This window comes from Ovis aries, chromosome 19, assembly GCF_016772045.2.
Source record: "Ovis aries strain OAR_USU_Benz2616 breed Rambouillet chromosome 19, ARS-UI_Ramb_v3.0, whole genome shotgun sequence".
Taxonomy (NCBI): domain Eukaryota; kingdom Metazoa; phylum Chordata; class Mammalia; order Artiodactyla; family Bovidae; genus Ovis; species Ovis aries.
In genome coordinates this window covers 10,873,200-10,894,388 of record NC_056072.1, presented here as the reverse complement: position 1 = coordinate 10,894,388, position 21,189 = coordinate 10,873,200, and the positions used below count along the sequence as shown (strand labels likewise).

Here is a 21,189-nt window from a genome sequence, read left to right as displayed (position 1 = left end):
TTGTTGACAGGAATAAGTGAACTGATAGACAAACTATTTTATAACAGTGCCTAACACTTAGTACTGTATGTGTGTCAGCTATTAAAAAACTGTACATTTGTGTTCATTTTACAACTTAAAACTGAAAAAAAAGAAGGATTAAGTATGAAATCCTTAAGTTGAAACAAAAAAAAAAGAATCAATACTATATTCTTTATGTACTGCTGGGCACCAATTCAGCAGTTCTATGCTAAGAATCACATATGTTGACTTAGCTATGGAAAACAGTCTCTGAACCAAGAGTCTTCTCTGCAATGAGCCATAGGAAACATCCACGTTGGTTTTCTCGTCTTTTTGAAGTGTGTTTTGGAAAGAATCTAAAGCAAGTCCTTGTTTAATTAAAAACTGTATAATATCTTATGCTATTTCATAACATAAGAGTTTTCAAAAACACAAAAGAATGTGAAATGGCTTAGATTCATGCCTGAGTGCCTTACAGGAAAAAGCAGAAAGATTTACAAAACATTTAGCAAAATAAAACTACTCTTAATACAGCGAGGCTGTGCAACTGAGAATGGGAAATTGTTACAAGATTATTCAAAGTCATGACTATCTCAAGGGAACAACTACATAAAGACTCAAGCTCATCTTCAGAATTCTTTGTAAGCAGCATACATAATTTAAGTTAAGACAATAATACTTTCAAATCATCCTTCGCCACTTTGAAATAAGTTATTTTTATGAAATTCTTTTCTCCTTAAATCCTGGTTTAAATATAGCAATTAGTATTACTGTAATTAGTAAAAACAAAACAAAATCAGAAGCATTTAAAATATGTAACTCTGTGTTTATATGGTACACGTAGTGGAAATTCTAAATGTTTGCATATACACAGAAGAGTCTGGAAAATATATATGCAAATCGTAAACTAGGTCCATCTGGAAAGTTGAGAACAAAGTGGGAACCTGCAGTTTCACTTATACATGGCAACACTGATTTTTTTCCAAACAACAAATACACATTAATTTTGCTTTAGATTACTATTATTCTTTCCATAAAACTAGCTGTTATTGATTAATTTACATATATTCCTTCTAAAGAATGAGATCAGCAAAGACAAAAATAAAAATCATCCAGAAGTCCCCCAACACAAGATACACATGGATAACATGATGAGGGATTATTCTTACCTTTGTAAGGTGTCCCTACAGTTGTTGTATATACATTCTTCTCATATTTCTTCAAACGATCTTCTAAATTGTGAATCTAAAAATAACAAATATTTCAATCTCAAGATTCATATGGAAATAATGTTTTAAAAAAACTGCTATAGCCACTAGATTTTTTTTATGTGGAATACAGAATATAGACAAAAAGAAATTAATACATATGGTTTCTCAGATACAATACCAAAGGCAGAGACAAAAGGAAAAACATAAAATTTCTGTGCCTCAAAGCACATTATCAAGAAATTGAAGAAAACCCACAGAATGGGAGAAAATATTTGCAAATCATCTATCTATTAAGATACTCATATCTAGAATATATAAAGAAGATTTACAAATTCAGCAACAACAAAAAACAAATAACCTAAGTTAAAAATGAACAAAAAACATTGCGCTAAAGAAGATACACAAATGATAAGATGCTTAACATCATCAGTCATTAGGGAAATACAAATTATAACCATAATGAGATAGCACTTCATACCACCTAGGATAGCTATAATCAAAACACCTGCTAGGGAGGATGTGAAGAAATTGAAATTCTTATACTTTACTGATCAGAATGTAAAATAGTATCCACAATGTAAAACCATTTGAAGGCTCTTCAAAGAGCTAAACAAGTAACTTCCATATGATCTAGCAATCCCACTACTGAGTACATAACTCAAAAGAAGGAAAGAGGTGTTCAAACTAAAACTTGTAAAAAGTGTTCCTAGCAGCACTATGCACAACCAGCAAAAGGGAGAACAATCCAGCGTATTAAGAAGCAGAGATGTCACTTTGCCAACAAAGGTCCATATAGTCAAACCTATGGTTTTTCCAGTTGTCATGCATGGGTGTAAGGGCTGACCATAAAGAAGGCTGAGCACTGAAGAACTGATACTTTTGAATTGTGGTACTGGAAAAGACTTCTGAGAGTCCCTTGGACTGCAAGGAGATAAAACCAGTCAATCCTAAAGGAAATCAACCCTGACTGTTCACTGGAAGGACTGATGCTGAAGCTTCAATACTTTGGTCACCTGATGTGAAGAGCCAGCTCATTGGAAAAGACCCTGATGCGAGGAAAGACTGAAGGCAAAAGGAGAAGGCAGCAGCAGAGGATGAGCTGGTTACATAGCATCACTGACTCAATGGACATGAATTTGAGCAAAGCCCAGGAGATAGAGAGAACAGGGAAGCCTGGCATGCTGCAATCCATGGAGTAAAAGAGTCAGACACGACTTAGAGACTGAATAGCAACAAGAAACAATCCAAACATACATCAACTGATGAACAAACCATAGGACCATCCATAAAATGAAATATCATTACTCCATCAGAAGAAGGAGTGAAGTACTAACGAATATTACAACACAGATGAACCCTAAAAACACTATGCTAAGTGAAAGAGGCTAGGTTAGAAAGGTCATGTATTATATGATTCTATTTACATAAAATACTCAAAAAAATAGGTATTTTGAGTAGTTGAGCATGCCCTGGAGCAGGGCATGGCAACCCACTCTAGTATTCTTGCTTGGGGAATCCCCACAGACAGAAGAATCTCGTGGGCTATAGTTCATGAGCTCGCAAACAGTCAGACACAACTGAACAACTAAGCACATTTATATAAAATACTCGGAACAGGTAAATCCACAGACATAAAAAGCAGATTAGTGGTTGTGAGATACTGGGGAGGAGGTAATGGGGAATGAATGCTTAATGGGTACAGGGTTTTTTATTCTGAGGGTCATGAAATGTTCTGGTTTCAGAACACTGTGAATGAACTAAATGTCAATTAACTGTGTACTTTAAAATGATTAAAATGGTCAATTTTATGTGTTTACTACTATAAAAATAATCAGTACAAAAATTGTTATGCTAGGACAGTTTGAAGACTTGAGTGTGCTAAGAGAAGAGAATTTTAAAGCAGTAAACTTGAGATAGATGAGAAAAGCAAAAACACTAGGAAAAAAAAATAATAAAGTAACACTGGGACTTAGTATCTATCTTTGGGAATTTTAAAAAATATATTATGAAAAGTTTCAAACATACTCAAATACAGAAAGTATACTACAGTTAATGCCCATCACCTAGTTTCAACAATTATCAACATTTATATGTACATATGAATTGTAAAAAACTAGAAAACTCCTAAAGACTTAGTCTTCAAACTCAGCCAGTTGACTTAGGTCACTCTTCCTCCAGAGTCTGGAAAAAGACTTAAGTATCATGCACCACAGGTATACATACACCAGTGTCTGCATGCTTGTATATCCTTCTAGGTGTACACACATGATCCCATTTAAATTTAATCACTAGATAACATATGGACAAATAATATTAAACCAAGACATTGTAACCACTAGGAAAAAGCAGTAAAGACTGATGTTAATGTACTTTCCCTCTGATAAAAGCTTCTTTTATAGAACTTAAGTCATTACAAATTAAATACAAATTGTTATCCAAAATGTTAAGCACTAGAATAACAGGATGCAAATGTTCTTGTTTAAATATACATGATCACAAATTTATAAAGATATCCTCCAGCACTTTCAGATTTAGAAATAAAATTTCCTGTGTGAGACAAGATTGGAAAACCAACTATTAAATGAGTATTCAATCAGTTCTTTTTTAAAAATTAGCTAAATGAGTTCCAAGAATATACTAATATAAATCAAGGAAGTCATTTCAAAATAAAAAGCACTGATTAGACCTGTACCTGTTCTCTGAACTCCTGCTCTTTCAACTTTGAGTCACTGATTAGAGTAGTCTTCTGTGCTAGTTGTGTCTGAAAGAACAAAAGGTCAGATCTGAGACTATGGGTTTCATCATCACTTGGACACACTTATATACTGCCTGGTAAGTTTTTCCTTGTTAAAACAAGTCTCTTCATATTATAACTTAAAATACAGAATGCTCCTGAAAATGGATTACCTTCACTCAAATTCAATGAAAAACTAGTCTTACCTGTAACTCCATAATTGTTACCTAAAAATGGAAAAGAAAAAAAAAAAAAAAAAAGAAATAAGTCCATGCACTAAAATCTACAAGAAACAACAAAATGGAACAATATGAAATTACAAGGAAAACAACAATTCAGTGTTACGGTCTTAATAGAGTGGTTAGATTTGAGATGAAACAACTTTAACTACTTGCTTTTAAACCTGGTCTATGTTGCTATATAAACTATTACAATGTAAATATACACGTGTGCACTCAGTTGCTCAGTTGTATCCCACTCTTGCGACCCCATGGACTGTAGCCTGACAGACTCCTGTCCACGGAATTTTCCAGGCAAGAATACTGAGAGGCGTTTCCATTTCCTCCTCCAGAGGTAAATATACATAAACTCAGGTAAACACAAAGAAAAATTACTAGAAGGTCACTTGTGAAACTCCTAAGAATGATGACCATTTGGGAAAAGAAGGTACCCACCAGGAACAGTTTATCTATATACATCTGTATTATCTTTTTTTTTTTTTTTACAACAAGAACATATTTATCTATTATTCGTACAGTTTTAAAAAACTAAACACATTAACATCTATTTATAACATATGGGCTCTTTAGGGAAAATTCTAAAGGACCATTTCTGGGAATCCACTGTATGCAATAATCACAAATTATTTCTCACCCAGCTCAACACTGATATACCAGGTCAAGACCTCTCAGAAGCACCGAAGATGCTCAAGAAGGAAAAGAATAAAAATTCAAAAAGAATAAAATAGAAAAACATTTTTTAGAGCAGGAATAAAAATTAAGGATATTCTCTCCTTTCTTATGCTACAAATTAAAGGACTCAAAAGACCTCCTGAATACTAATTTCACAACGTTTCAATACTCTTGACATCTTGACACAGGTCTCAAGGCCACCTTATACAACATTAGTACTTAATTTGATACTGAGAAGAAGAACACCTTAGAGAGTACAATACATATACCCATCTCATAGGAAGCAACATTTAACAGTAACAAGTGTATTCAAAGAGTGACCAAGTGGCAAAAATTTTTAAAATTAAAAAAAAGTAACTATTAAATGTAACTAGTAGCTCCTGAACAAAGAAAGGAAACTCCCTCATTGCTAAAACCCGGAATCCGTGCACCATGTGGCCCAGCATGGTAGAGCTGTCTTGCTGTTGCTTAGTCACTCAGTCGTGTGCAGCTCTTTTTTGACCCCATGGACTGCAAGCCGTCAGGCTCCTCTGTCCATGAGATTTCCCAGGCAAGAATACTGGAGTGGGTTGCCAGTTCCTTCTCCAGAGTCGTTTATAAAGTCCTTTTCTCTCCATTTTGGAAAACTGATCCATGCAACTGGTTATCTAGAAAATTACTATCTGGTCGCTGACTTCTGCAGTGACTCCTCTGTAACCCTGGAAGATGAAGCCATGAGCAGCATCCACCTCTCCCAAGGCCTCTTGACAGTGCTATGAAGATCACACTAGATGAGTTAGAACATATCAGGAGGAGGACGGCACACTGCCCTGGGCTCTGAATCAGGGCTCACAAGCCCTGAGGATATGCATTTGCTGGGGTGCACAGCAGGTCAAGAAGCCACAGGGTAAACATGGTCCATCTTTCATAGCATCATTTTTACATAAAGATTGGGATTATAAAAAAGCCTAGATATGTAGTGCCAGATCTCTTTGAATTGAGCCCGATTTTCCAAAATAATCCCCTTGCATCTACAACTGAGGAGAAAACATTGTTTTTCTCAAAGGTATATAACAAAAAACATTTTTATGCGACTAAATAAGGATATATTATAAAGCAGAATATAAAATGTATATTAATTTTTAGCACAAAATATAAAAATCTAAAACTGAGATACATTCCATGGACCGTTTTTGGCTCTGCCCCAGGGCTACAAGGTTAACTGTCCTCTGCTGTCCTTTCCACAGGGAGGCCTGAGAAGCTTTGGTATCACAGAAACACCTAGGTTTTGAAGTCTGCAGAGTGGATTTATATTCCCAACACAACACTTACTGTGTGAGCTCCAACATTTTATTTAATCTCTTTGAAATTTAGTTTCACACTCTATAAAGAGAGGCTACAACTTCTCTCTTCAAAGATTTTTGTTAGGGTTAGATGAGGTAGGTGTGCATAGTAGAAGGCGAGTCAACAAAAACGACCATGTTTTCAAGGACTGAGTAAAGCCCAGTCCAGGTCCCCTCACTTTATCGCTGCTGGGAGTCTCCTCCTGCTCTAGCCTTTGCTGGTATTTCTTCTGCAGGTCCTCAAATTGAGTCTGCAAGTCCATTACTTTTGCAGTCATTTCTTCTTCACGAGCCTTTGGAATAAAAAAAGATATATATGTTAACAAACATCTCAAAAAGAATGCAGTAAAGAAGCAACATGATATTGCAAACTACCTCTGTGGAAGAAGCAAACGCCCATATATTTTCTAAAACATAAACCACTATTTTTATTGTCATTCATTTCTGTGCTCTGAAAACTTCCATTCATGCCTCACTTTTAACTCCAAGCCCTTTTTAAACCTGCTCATTATTCCTACTATCACTTTTCCCACCTTTAGTCCTCTTATCCCCACCCCATAAAGCTCGTCAAGCTCTTAAACTAGGATTCCAAGGTTTAAGCAACATTGAGGTGTGTGACAGCATTGTGACTGAACTATAATACAGAATCTATGTTCTAAGACTTCCATACTAGGATTTAATTTCCAGAAAATATCCAATATAAACCAGCTTTATGCACACCACAACTCAACTAGCTAGACACTTACTGATCAAAAGAAGTATGAGTTTTTTCCTCCCCCAGCTCCTTGCAATGAGCTGCTCAAGTCAAGATGGTTCTCTTTCCTAGTTAGCAAACCTGCATATCCCCTACACATCAGACTGAAAACCACAACAGTTCTTCTTTGGAGTAAAGTGTTCAACTATAATCTATTTCTGAAGGGAGGGGAAAAAAAAAACTGTCCAATATATCAGTAACTAACTAATGTAAGGTATCCATTTGCCTTGACCTTGGCAGAAAACAGACAAGGCTGCAAAAGTAATACATCACTTATTGGTTGAAAACTCCTTCTTTCAAAATTTGGCAGACAAATCATTCTTCTGTTCTGACTGCCCTGCTAATAGGCCTGGCCATCCTAACATCTTTTCATTTGTCTTGATAATTGCCATCATTTGTTGTACAAAGCAGTCCAGACCACTCCTTGCTCTTATAAATCTTGCAATAACCTTTGTGCTAAAAGGACATTTGGCACTGGAATATTGATCAGATTTGAGTAATGAAGACAGGACAAGTGTTTGCTGTAAAAGGCTAAACAGGAAAACAGCCACAAGCAGGTATCTGATTTAACAGAAGCTGACTTGTCAGAAGCAAGAAATGTCATTATTCTCAAAAACAGGTCCAGAGGCACAAAAAAAGAAATGAACCATGAGACACCTCAAAAGTCTAAAGAACTTGCCATAACTTATAATTTGTCATGAAAATTCAAACAAATGAAAAAGATCGAAGCCCTTCTCACAACATAAGCGAAGCAGGAGTCTCTCGTAACTAGCCCCCGACATCTGCCAGGGAGGCATTTGAACGTAGCCTCCACCCCTCACACGCTACTGACCAGAAATTACTGTAAATCTATAACTGCCCACAGTTCTGGCTTATTTACTGTTTTTATTCTACCATCACATATACTGTGTGGATGTCTTGTTGATGTGGTCCAGCTTTGTTTGAAAGATCACCTCTACAGCTATGAATTTGGTTAGGCTCAGATTCTGATATGACAATTAGCTACATCTGACATTTCCTTTGACGGCTGGGAGAAACCAATCTGGAGCAAGCCCACTAAGAATTAGAAAAAAATCCTTGATGTGTCATTTCTAATTGAAGAAATAGCTCTGTGGTTTCCTTTGTAAAAGCTTTCTGTCTTCTTCAAGGGAGGAGGGAGAGCAATATTGCTTGCTCTTAAGTAAAAACAGTAAGAAAAACTAAACTAAGTATTTATGCACATACATGGAAATTACGTTTTAAAGACTATTATGCCAAAGCCAAATCACTAAAATGTGCCAAATGTCAAGAAGAAATCAGTCTTGTATCTAAATAGCTGCAGGAGTTCCTCCCTCCAGTGAGACTGCTCTGAGGTCGGGAAGGCAGTCAGCTCCCTTACTTGTCAGACTCAATTCCTTTAGATGTCACCACCGCCTTTTCCCAAATGAATGCTCCCTTGCCTACCAGATGTCACTGCCTTCAAATTCACCAAGTGTCTAGTATGTGCCAAGCATTTGGCTGGGTCCTCAAGACTTGAGATGGATAGCAAGATCCCTGCCCACAAGACACTAAGAGTCCAGGGGAGAGGACAGATACATTAACACATTCCTACACACATATGTATGTATGATAAAAATGACATGTCGACAGGAAGCAATAAATATAAATAAATATAGAATATCAAAGGAAGACAGGTGCAATTCATTCTGCTTTAAAGGGTTGCAAAAAACCTAAGTGAAAACAATATGCTGCAGAAAAGCACATTCAAAAAGCTAACTCTGGGATAGGACTGGGAAAAAAAGAAAAAAGAATTTTTTTTTTCCTGTCTGCATAAGTAAACACAGGACTATTACATAAGAGACTAACGGTCACCTGCGGAGGGAGAAAGGGAACAGGTCATAGAATACAGAGAACAGTGTGGGGACAATTTTCATTAGGGACCATCCTCCAAGTATACTTTTTTATATTACTTTGATCTTTAAATCATGGAACATATTTGACTCAATTTTTTTTTCTAAATACAAGTTGAATTTAAAACTTAAAAAACTGTCCAAAGAGAGATGACTAACTCATGAAGTGTGAGAATGAGCTCTTATGGCTCCAGGAAAAGCAGGAGCAGAGGTGAAATACGAGGAGGAAGGAGTTAAAGCTGAGCTCGGCTGGACCACAGACTGACCCAGAGGAGGGGCACCAGGACAGAGGGAAGACACTACACGTGTTCAGGGCAAGGGATATGATCCCACGTTTATCTCCAGACAGACAATAACTCTGACAGGAAGAGATGAAAAACCAAGAGCAAAGAGACCAACTGGGAAATTAATACAATAGACCAGACCAGATGCAATATAGCAGCAAGGACCGTGGAAGAAGTGGTGGAATTAAGAGGAGAGGAATGTTCGATGTGATTCAATGAAACACTACAGCTGAAAGTCTATTACATGTTGGAGACCATGCTGGAGATAACACAGTTAAAGGGAAAAAGGTTCTCTCTCTCCTCAGGAAGTCAGGGAAGATAAACAGATTTCAGGTTCTAAAAGGTGTGTGGATATGGATGCGGATGTGTTAGGGACTGAGAAAGACAGAAGGCATGAATCAAGCTGACAAAGTTCTCAGCTTTCTCCAATGGCAGGGGGAAGCAACTCAAAGAAAGTGAGCTAAGACAGTAAAGGCAGGAAAGTAAAACTGTCTCTGTGTTCCACTTTGCTACTAACAAATCCCACAATAACTTTAATGGATGACAAAAATACAGCACTCTACAATGTCATCATTAAGACAAATCATCGATCTGATAATGGCTTTTTTAGAGGGAAAAAACACTACCACCTAATACATATAAATCGCATATAAAACTCCAATTCTGGAAATCTTTAAATGGGGAAATGGTAACAGAATATGCCTCAAAACCAAAGCAATATAGTGTGCTCAGTACTGGTAATACTAATACCTTTTAGTTATATTTACTCTTAAAAAAAAAAAAAATCTTCAAGACAGTATGTATTTGGGTGTTTGAATGGGGAGTGCTGATTTAATTACCAAGTCAGTCCTGGAGCTGGCACTGGAAGTCTGAGGCCACACTGTCTAATACAGTAGCCACTGGCCACCCTGTATAGTAGGTATGAGCACTTGAAATGTGGCTAATCCAAGCTGACACAGGCTATACATGCAAAAATACCCCAATTCTCAAAGAATTAATATATATATAATATGTTAAATATAATATATATATATCACTTTTATACTGACTACATTTTGAAATGACAATGTCTTGGATATAATGGGTCACTTGCCATATTATTAAAATAAAATTCACCTGATTCTTCTCTTTCTAATGTGGATACTACTGCTACTGCTGCTGCTAAGTCGCTTCAGTCGTGTCCGACTCTGTGCGACCCCATAGACGGCAGCCCACCAGGCTCCCCTATCCCTGGGATTCTCCAGGCAAGAACACTGGAGTGGGTTGCCATTTCTTTCTCCAATGCATGAAAGTGAAAAGTGAAAGTGAAGTCGCTCAGTCGTGTCCGGCTCCCAGCGACCCCATGGACTGCAGCCCACCAGGCTCCTCTGTCCATGGGATTTGCCAGGCAGGAGTACTGGAGTGGGGTGGATACTAGAAAATTTTAAACCCCATTGTGGTTTGCACCGTATTTCTAGTGGACAGTGCTGGTCTAAGGTACAGGAAGGGGTCTGGGGAAGAGTCCACTCAACTCCTCTGGCCCATCCTCTTCTTCCTGTCTCTACTGCTCTACTGCTCCAAGCCTGAAGCTGGGAGGACCATTTATTTTCTAGTAAACACCACATCTCCCAGAAGGAACCATACAGAGGTCAACTGTCACCTGTCTCCCTGTTCACTGACCTCTCTGCCTACAGAGGTGTGCTGTGATCTGCAAAGTCTGCCTTGTGCTACTGGTCCCCTGACACACACACTCAGAGAGAGAGAGAGAGAGAGAGAGAGAGAGAGAGAGTTCACAAAAGGGAACAGTATAGCTCTGGCACGGTCTGTCCCCTGCACATGAAGCTCCCTGACTTAACTACCCATGATATACAACTGTTCCCTTCCCCAAGTTCCTTTCTTAAAAAGAAGCATTTATAAAATACACGAAACTAACAGAGTCAGCGCTCTACTACTCACTTGGTAGTTTTAAGGAAATCATTTAACTATGCTGAACTCATTCTCCTTCTGCAAAAAAGTTAAATAAATAAACCACAAAAAAAGAAAAAACAGAAGGTAAACCTAAAACTAGCTTTAATGTATCTTCCAATCCCAACATTCTCTAAGCATTCAAGAAACAATGATTTTTTTTTAAAGCTTTGCACACATATACTCTAGGAAAGTATACAAAAATGTGAAATTATTCAAATTTTCTTTCATATTGAAATCTATACTCAAAAACTATATTAAAAAATCACCAAAGAATTGATGCTTTTGAACTGTGGTTTTGGAGAAGACTCTTGAGAGCCCCTTGGAATGCAAGGAGATCCAACCAGTCCATCCTAAAGGAAATCAGTCCTGAATATTCATCAGAAGGACTGATGCTGAAGCTGAAGCTCCAATCCTTTGGCCACCTGACGCGAAGAGCTGACACACTGGAAAAGACTCTGATGCTGGGAAAGATTGAAGGCAGGAGGAGAAGGGGACTACAGGATGAGATGGTTGGATGGCATCACCGACGCTATGGACATCAGTCTGAGTAAGTTCTGGGAGATAGTGATGGGACATGGAAGCCTGGCGTGCTGCAGTCCATGGGGTTGCAAGGAGTCAGACGAGACTGAATGACTGAACGGAACATTTATATTCATGTAACATATCCCAGAATTCCAGCTTTTTCAATTATATTTAAAATAATTATTACTAGAATCTGTTCCTGGCTCAGACCTCTACTGCTGCCACAGCCAGACTAAGGCAGGATTCTCTGGTTTACCCATTCATAATCATCAAATGGTTCTCAGTACACTGAGAACTAAGGCTTGCAGTAACTAAAGAATCTGCACTCCAAGAAAGAATAATTTACATTGTTTTATACTCAAAAATATTCTGGAGTCCAAATACTCACTAGCATTCACGGCTTATCTTTATACATAAAAATGACAACACTAATCCACCACTAGTAGAATAAACAGTATACTGAATTTATCTTTCAATTGCATATAAAAGATTTGGCTGGTGCATTCTTTTTTTTCATCTTTTTCCTCCCTTGAGATCAACAAAAACTATGCAAATTGGGTAGGGATGAAATAAAATTAACTGGCCCTCCTGAAAAGATCCCAGTTAAGCTCATACACACACTAACTGTCTTAAACACAAGCTCTCAATTCTTAGTCTGGTGATCTCACAATTTGATCTGAATCTGGGAGATAGAGAAGAAAATCCATTATTCCCCTTACTAACTCACTGTTGCTTCAAGTATGCCTGGTAAGCAGACACTGATCAGAAAACTACAAACCTAGCAGAAATCAAATAGACTCCTCATAAATCTGCGAACAATGGAAAAATACTAATTTCAATAATATTGAACTCCCCTCCCCCAAAAAACCCTCTACATTAGAAAAACAGGAAATCTGACAGCCCAGTCTTCTTTAGCACTACCACAAAATCTATTTCACCTAAATTTCAAGAGAGAGAGAGAAAATAAGGTACATCAAGGATTTCTTCGTATCTTTTCGCCGTTCTTTTTAGATCATCTTCTTTCTCTGCAATTTTTTTATATAACCGATTTGTCTCTTCTTGATGGCTTTCTAAAAGTTCAGCTTCCACTTCCTGGGCTTTATCTAATCAATAAAAAAAATGGACACATACAAGAAAATATATTAGGTAAGAATTAATATCTATATCCCACTATTTGTAAGAATCCCTGTTCCAAATTATCAATAAACTTGATTAAAATCAACTGATCAAATTGATCAAATGTATCCTTCTCAGGGAGCAGCAGTGCCTTCATCAGGTAATTAATCAGCCAGTGCTTTCAGGTTCTTCCACCTGCTCCTTCCCTCTGAAAGGCAAGTCACTTTCAAGTAGCACAGTTTCCATCAGTGAGCTTTCTTGGGCAAGAATCATTTTGTTTCTACTGTTTATAATTACATAAAGCACTTAGCACAATGTGAAAAGAATAAGCTTAAATTATAAATAGCCACTGCTGACTGATTCTGATTTGATTTTTATTGAATTCAAAAGTTTACTTACCGATGGTCTCCTTTATGGTCATTTCCAGTTCCTGTTCCTTTTGTGCCAGCTGTGTATGAAACTCTCTCATCAGCTGTTTTAATGCGGAATTGTGCTTCAACTCAAGATCTTCCTGCTCCTGTCTGAGTACCAAAAGATGAAGAGCTAATTATTGCCATACAAAAAAAGCAGTGCATATAGTCTGATCTCACTGGTATCCAACCCTATTTAAGGGTGTGTGTGTATGTGTACGTGGAGACACATGTATGTGTCTCCAGCCACAGAAAACTTCTGGAAGGCTAAGTAAACTATGATTAACTCTAGGGAATGGTCCTGAGGATTTGAGAATTTTCATTTTCCACTTAAAATTACCATATACCATATACATCATATACATCTATATAACAACATTAATACTAAAAATAATAGAACAAAAAATAATTACTGGGTTATGTACCTAATAATCATCATCTCATACGCAAGGAAAGAGTTTTTCCCCCTTAAATAGACATGGAAAAACACTGCTTCTTGCATTTAATTGCTTTTATTTCTCTTCAGCATTTAACTTAACTATATTTACAAATTTGATTATTAACAAATTTAGGTTATGAAACTTAACTGTATTAAGACACAAAAAAGATTTCATTAGGGAAGATTACCTCAAAAATAATCATACTGGAAAAAAAAAAAAAAACAAACCTTCCTTGGGGCTTCTCTGGTGGTCCAGTGGTTAAGACCCCCACTGCCAATGCAGAGAACGCAGGTTTGATCCCTGGTCCAGGAAGAACCCACATGCCTCGGAGCAACTTAGCCCATGCACTACTAACTACTGAGCCCACTTGCCCAGATCCGGTGCACCACAACAGGAGAAGCCACCACAATGAGAAGCGCATGCACCGAAATGAAGAGTAGCAGCCTCTGCTCACGGCAACTAGAGAAGGCCTGCACACAGCAACAAAGACCCAGCACAATCAATCAATAAATAAGATAAATAAAAGCTTACTTGATTTTCTCTTCCATTTCTTTTTCATACTCTTTCTTTACTATATCCAGTTCTTGCTGATGCTCCTTCCGCAGCACTCGAATATCTTTCTGCAGTTTAACCACCTCCTGGCTCAGCTTCCTCTTCTCCTGCTCCGCCCCTGCTAATTTAAACTCCAGGTCATTGTGATCGGCCTCCATGTTACTAAGCAAGCTGGGCTGAACCACGTGTGATGTGGACTTTCCTTCAGCACTTTCTTCCAAAACTTCTGTGGGTTTACTTTTTCCATTCATCTGTTGTTGTAGAGCCTGTACACTTTCAAGTTTTGAGGTCAGCGCTTCGATTTCAACTCTGTGTCCTTCCCTCTCTCTCAATAAGCAGGAATCCAGCTCTTTTATTTTTTGCTCCAAGATCTGACAGGTCAAGTCCTCCCCCTGGAGCGTTTTCTGGACATTGTCAACCACATTTTCCAAGTTCTGCTTTGCCCCTGTGTTATTTTTATCTCCTCCTTCTTCCAAATGCTGGGAAGAAACCAAGGAGTGTTTCTTGTTTTTTCCTTCAAGTTCTTCTTGAAGCTGATTTATCATCACTCGATCCTCATGTTGTTTTGCTTCGGCCTGTTCTACCTTTATTAAGAGCTCCTGGTACTTGCACTGTATTTCAGAATGAGAGGAAATTATTTCTTCTTTTTCCTGCTCCAGCCTCTGCACTAACATTTCCTTTTCAATTAAATTTCTTTGTAAGACATTGAGTTTTTCTTCACATGCATTCTGCACACAGCCTTGGGAATCTGCTACTTCTTGCTCAGTACACACTGCCACGTTTTCTGACAATCTAGGTACAGCTGACGTTTCTGATTGTGGTGAACTTTCCACGGACTTCAGTTTTTCTTCCAAGACGTGAATTTCTCTGTCTCTTTCCTGCAGTTTCGTAGTTAGCTCACTCAGATGGCTTTCTTTGTCTTTTCTGTATTGCTGTTCTTTCTCTTCCATTTGTGATAACAACTGTTTCTTGATGGCAGCAATCTTTTGTTCAGCTTTTTTCTTCAGTTCTGCTAATTTTGCAGCACCTTCTAATTCAAGTCTATCTTCCAATGCTTTTAACTCCTCTTCTTTGCCTTTCACAATTGAATTCACATGTTCCAATTCCTTCTTCACAGATTCAAGTTCAGATTTCATGGAAGATGCTTGCTCTTCAAGTCTTAAGACTTTTTCTTCAGCCTCTTTAACCCTGTTGTCCTTCTCTTCTCCTAACTCTTGGATGTGCTGGAGTTTCTGAATCATTTCTTTCTGCTCACTATCCTTTTGTTGATGGTAATTTTTAAGAACTTCATTTAAGGACTCAATTTCAATTGTTTTCTGAGCAACATGCTCCTCTAATTCCACAATTCTCACTGTTTGAGTTTTTAACTCAGTCTCTAAATGGAAATCCTTTTTCTCCATCTCACTCTTCTTATCTTCCATCTCACCCTTTAAATATTCAAATCTTTTCTTTTGCTGATCAAGGTCCTCCTTCAATAAAGTTAACTGCTCATCCTTTTCACTGGTTTCCTTTGTTTTTAACTCAAGCTGCATCTGCAATTCTTTACTAGTATTTTGGTACTGTGTAAATCTTGACTGTGCTTTCTTCTTCCACTCTGAGAATTTGATGGACAAGTGATCTGCCTGTTCCAGAGCAGACGTTTTCTCTTTAGTCAGAGTTTCAACTTTCAAAGATAAATCTCGCACTTGATCCAGCAGTTCCTGCTGTACTTCATCATGTCGCTTACTTAGTGATGAGATGGCCGCTTCTTTTTCAGCTAGGCTGATGCTATTCTGAAGCTGGGCATTCAAATCAGCTAGCTGTTTACTAAGACTGCTGATCTCAGCTTTCTTTTCTTTAAGCTCTTCTTTCATCATGGTGACAGCATTGATGTTTTCTGACAACTCTTTCTTCAACTGTGTGATACAAGATTCCTTTTCTGAAGCAGCCTGTTGCTGATTTCCTCCTTCTTTCTGTAAGGCTTCTTTTTCTGTGACAAGACCTTCGATATCAGCCTTCATGCTCTTAATCTGACATTCTTTTTCTTCCAACTGATGTGTAGCATGTTGAAAAGAACTATTTAGTACATTCTGCTCTTCTGTTAGCTGTCTAAGTTGTGCTTCTAATTCAGAAACCTGGCAAGTTTTGCTTCGTAGTGCCTCCTTCACTTTAGCTGTGTGCTGTTGACAATGGGAGATTCTAGAGAGAATGGCATTGATTTTACTGCTGCTGATGTCGACGAGCTCACTTGTTTTAGCCTGTAGTAAGGCTTCAGTCTTCTTAGAGTAAAGGTCTAGCTGAACTGCCAGCTCCTCGGACAGCTTTTTGAATTCCAGGCTTTTGTCCTCCAGGCTTTTCTTACTGCTGTCGTGTGAAGATTTCAGACTCTGGAATTCTTCATCTGTGGTTTTCAGCTTCTCAGTAAACTCCAAAACCTTGAGCCTGTCTTTTTCTGCCAGCACCTTCAGCTCAGCTACTTGCTCTTGAAGGAAAATGTTTTCCTTCAGAGAGCCATTCAAGTCAACCTCCAGCTTTTCAAGTTCAGCTTTTAGTTTAGTCTCATTCTGTGTGAGAGAATCCATGAGAGCAGCATTCTGCTTCAACTGTCCCTGTAATTCCTTTAACGCGGTATCCTGCCTAGCACCCTCTTCCTTCAGCCACGCCATTTCCTTGTTCATCTCTTCTTTTTCACACCCAAACAGGAGCATCTTTTGCTTCAGTTCTGCTACCTCTTGTTCTTTCTCCTGTAACTGGATATCATGTTTTTCCTGAAGTTCTTCAGCTTGCTGACTAAGTTTCTGCTCCCAGACTGCTATGACATCATCGAGCTCTCGCCTGTGTGCCTCAGTGAGACTTTCTATTTGCTCCTTTTGGTTTGTCTCCAGTCTTGACACTGCATCATTGATTCCAGCTGAGTTAGCCTGTGCCATTTCCAAAATTTTGGCATTGAACTGTTTTTCTTTCTGACTGAGCTCCAGAGCAGTATTTTCAAGCTCTTTTTTAAGTTTGGCTTCCTGATCCAACAATTTCTTCTTCAACATTTCTTGCATCTCCTTTGCTTTCTGCTTAATTTTTTCCATCTTTTTCTCTTGATTTTTAAATTTGGCTTCATATTCCTCTTGCAAAACACGAATACTGTCCTCCTTGGCTGATAATTTCTGTTTGAGTATTTCTATTTCTTTGCTCTGGGCTTCTCTCATTTGTAAAATAACATTTTCCTTTTCCATTAAGAGTTGCTTTGTCTGTTCCTGCTCTGTGCTGTTATCTTTAAGTTGGGATTCATAGAGTTGGGTTAAAGATTTCACTTTTTCTTCCATTTCACGATTCTGTTTTTCAAGCTTCTGCAGTAGATCCTGCACCTGGATTTTGTGAGTGTCTAACTCAGCACAAACATCCTCCTTTTGAGCTTCAACTTCAGCTACCTGTTTGGTAAGAAGAATTCTTTCTGTTTCCAAATCCAACAACTTCTGCTGCAACTGGGCCAGCTGCTCCTCATGGACTTTAGCCTGCTCATGCGCTGTGTTCTGCAGTGACTGGAAAAGTTCCAGCTTAGTCGATGCCTGCTGGAGTTCCCCTTCAGACCTTTTGATGTCTGCCTCTAAACTTTCCACATGGGCCTGATGGTCTTTTAAATGCTTGTCCTTTTCCTTCAGGAGAAGCCCAAGCTGGTTAATTTCATCTTTTAAGGCCTTTTCAGTTCTCTGGATAGAAATCTCTTGTTCTTTAATGATATTGTCAACCTGTTGTTGGTGATGATTTTTCTGTTCATCCAGCTTGGCCTCTAATTCCTGCTTCACTCGACCTGCTTGATCCTTTAGTACAGAAAGTTCTTCTTCTAGCTTGTCACGCATTTTTAATACTTCTGACAATTCAGACGATAATGATTCCAATTCTGTTTGCTTCACATCAAGCTTTTCCAAAGTCTTTTCATTCATTTCTTCTATGTGGGCCTGAAAGAGTGTCTCTCTGTCTTTCACCAATGTTTCTTTCTCTTGCTCATACTGTTCTCTAAGTTCTTCCATTTCAGTCTGATGCTGTTGCTTTAAGACTTGGAGCTTTTCAGTCCAAATGTTATCTTGCTGATGCTGCAGACTTTCCAATTCTGTCTTGTGTTTTTCAACCATGATTGTAATTTCTTTATTGTGCTTATTTTTTTCAGCTTCCAAATGAATAGTTAAATCTTCTGATTGATTTTTATTTTCTTGCAAGCTTTTTTCCAAAGAACTTTCTAATTCGAGAATTCTCTGTTAATGAAAACAGATGTGTTTTAAATTTATTAGCAATGATACACATGACATGATGTCTACACCTCCTTAAAAACTACAATTTAGGTAAATAATCTTGCATGTCGTATCAAATACCAGAAAGGACAAAGAATCTGTGCTCAGTTCCTAAAGGAATCATGTAATGAAAAAAAAGATTCTATTTTTTACACAGTTCATAATTCCAGATTCTATTTGGTTAACTATTTCAACTATCTACTTTTCAAAACCATTCTGAATGGATAGTAGAGGGGGAGGGAATGATAAACTAGATAACAGTAACTGTTGGTAGAAAGATGAGTATTTTTTTCTGTTTTTAAAAAAGCCTATCATAGTATTCTATTACTTTTATAACTTAATTTTGAAAGAAAAATAATGTATCTGGCTTTTCACCAAAAATTATTACTTAGATGTTTTCAAAAAGAAGGAACTTACACCAGAGTAATTACCAAAGCAGTTTACGAAAAGTAATAGTAATAGTAAAATATTATTATCTCATGAAAATATCAATCTTGATTGAAGGAAAAAGAGCTAATTAAGGCAGAGCCAAGGAACATCAGAACTGGAATGGTATTAAGTAATTATCAGATGCAACCTCTTCATGTGACATGTAAGGAAATTAAGGTATAATTAATTTATAAAGCTAACAAGTGAAAGATGCAGGCCTCCTGAGTACCCATTCCCCTTGACTATGCCACCTTACAAAATGTTGGAAGTGGGCTAATAAGACATAGTTTAGAAATATGCATAAGAACTGAGACTGTTTCACTGTCTAAATCAGAGCAAAAGGGTTTAAAAAGTCTAAGTAGCATTAATTTATTCCTAATAGGTCAAATATTTCATGCACTGTTAAGGGAAAGAACAGAGGGCCTTAAAAATGTGCACACTGAGATAGACATACTTACCTGCTCATAACAGGACTATTTTTTAATATGGGAAAACAGGAGAAAAATTAAGTGTAAACGTAGAGGAACAGGGTATATAAATCGATACAACAGAAAATGAATAATGTCCAGACATGGCATGAGATGAAGGTGAAGAGGTAAGAAGGTGTCAGGGCAAGTGCTGCCTACAAAAGGAGGCCTCTTCCTAAGGATGAAGGTGAGTAAGTAGTGGAGCAAGGATGCTGCACTGCTTACTGAGGGCACAGAACCGGAGCGAGTGCCTGACAAATACAGTCAACCAAAGGCAGAGAGTCAGGAGCACCATGAGGCAGACACCAGACCCCTCCCACAAATAGCTCTGACCATCTACAAATGGAGTGTACGAATGTGTGCGTGCTCAAGTTGCGTCCTGACTCTGCGACCCCGTGGACTCCAGCCCACCAGGCTCCTCTGCCCACGGGATTCCCCAGCAAGAATACTGGAGCAGGTTGCCATTTCCAGGAGCACACATATATGTGTATCTAAAACAAAGTCTTCGCTACAACTTTATATTGACTGTACATAATACGAGTTTTCATGTATTAATACAAGTAACCCTACAGCCCGGGGCCCTGAACAGTGTTTAAACTTACAGTTCTGTATGTCTCTGCTTCTTGTTGAAGGTCTCGAAGTTTATTTTCACTCTCTGTGAGGATTGCTTTCTTCTGCAACTCTAACTCTTCCAAGGCCAACGATTCTTGCTGATCTTTTTCTTGAGTGATCTTCAAATATTCTGACTGACTTTTTTCCTGTGCCAAAAACAATCATACGACCTTAGACCCATGTAGATCTTCAGCATTCTCAAAGCACTGCCACAGGAATCATTCATTTCATTTGATCTGCACACCAGGCCTGTGAGGTAGGCAGCATCGTTACCTCTCTCTTCTCACACTCTGATCTGCAGAAACAGGGCATAGTGGCTTTCCCAGTATGGTCTGGCCAGTCTTTGCCACAATTACAACTAATATGAAAAATTTTGTTTCCAGTAGCCCTACTGTGCGAGTGCGTGCTAAATAAGTCACTTCAGTCATGTCCAACTCTCTGCGACCCCATGGACTGTAGCCCGCCAGGGTCCTCTGTCCATGGGACTCTCCAGACAAGAATACTGGAGTGGGTTGTCATGCTCTTTTCCAGGGGATCAAACCTGTGTCTCTTATGTCTTCAGCACTGGCAGGAGGATTGTTTACCACTAGCACCACCTGGGAAGTGTATGTACTATGTATTCACTACTTAAAATGCTTTGCAAAATATCACTGAATGTGCAGGGTCACATAATTGTCACTACCTCTAGAGTTTGATATTTCTACTCTAGGCCATAGACTTACATAATTTATATTAATTTAGGCTGTAAATTTATATAATTTGTGAGAAATACCTTACTATGATAGGGAACCCCACATGGAAAAGCTAATCAAAATGAGATTACATGTGAATACATGGAGTAGATCAAGGAACTCTAAAAGTCTATACAGCTCCTAAGATCTGGCCCATTTCACTCTGGTGAAGTATATTGCTTTAAGGAAAGATTTTGTACCATACTGTAAGCAGATTGATTTTTTAAAAATTAGTTTCTATAACATCAATTTTGAAACATCATTTTAAACATACTAAACTGTTTAACATAAACTATAATTTAAATGCATTGCCATCTATGCCCATAAATATAACAGAGGAAATGCTAATAGTCTGCAGAATTTTGACTCTCAATCCCAAACTAACTTCTTTGAGAAACTAGGTAGGAAGAGGAGTGGAAGGGGACGAGAGCACGTGCAGGTATGTGTGCTTCATGTGTTATGTGTGTCCTGCGCTCACTAGTTGGAGTATGTCTGAAATTATCGATTCCCAAAACACAGTATTAACAAGGTCAATGTTCAGAGTCCAGTGCCCCAGTTGCATGTTACTTGCTCAGTCATGTTCGACTCTTTCGTGACCC

At 38.1% G+C, this 21,189-nt stretch overlaps 1 protein-coding gene across 10 annotated transcripts in view; it reads right to left on the bottom strand.

Annotated features, from left to right (window-relative positions):
- GOLGA4 (golgin A4) overlaps positions 1–21,189 on the bottom strand; it is a 103,925-nt gene that overhangs the window by 16,032 nt on the left and 66,704 nt on the right. For all 10 annotated transcript variants that reach the window (XM_060402785.1, XM_012099381.5, XM_060402786.1 and 7 more), the window contains 8 exons: positions 19,850–20,005; positions 14,072–18,315; positions 13,090–13,211; positions 12,547–12,677; positions 6,358–6,471; positions 4,152–4,172; positions 3,904–3,972; positions 1,170–1,245 (listed from right to left, as the gene is read on the bottom strand). In XM_060402785.1, the coding sequence (XP_060258768.1) occupies positions 1,170–1,245; positions 3,904–3,972; positions 4,152–4,172; positions 6,358–6,471; positions 12,547–12,677; positions 13,090–13,211; positions 14,072–18,315; positions 19,850–20,005 (4,933 nt within the window). The remainder of the gene's footprint in view (positions 1–1,169; positions 1,246–3,903; positions 3,973–4,151; positions 4,173–6,357; positions 6,472–12,546; positions 12,678–13,089; positions 13,212–14,071; positions 18,316–19,849; positions 20,006–21,189) is intronic.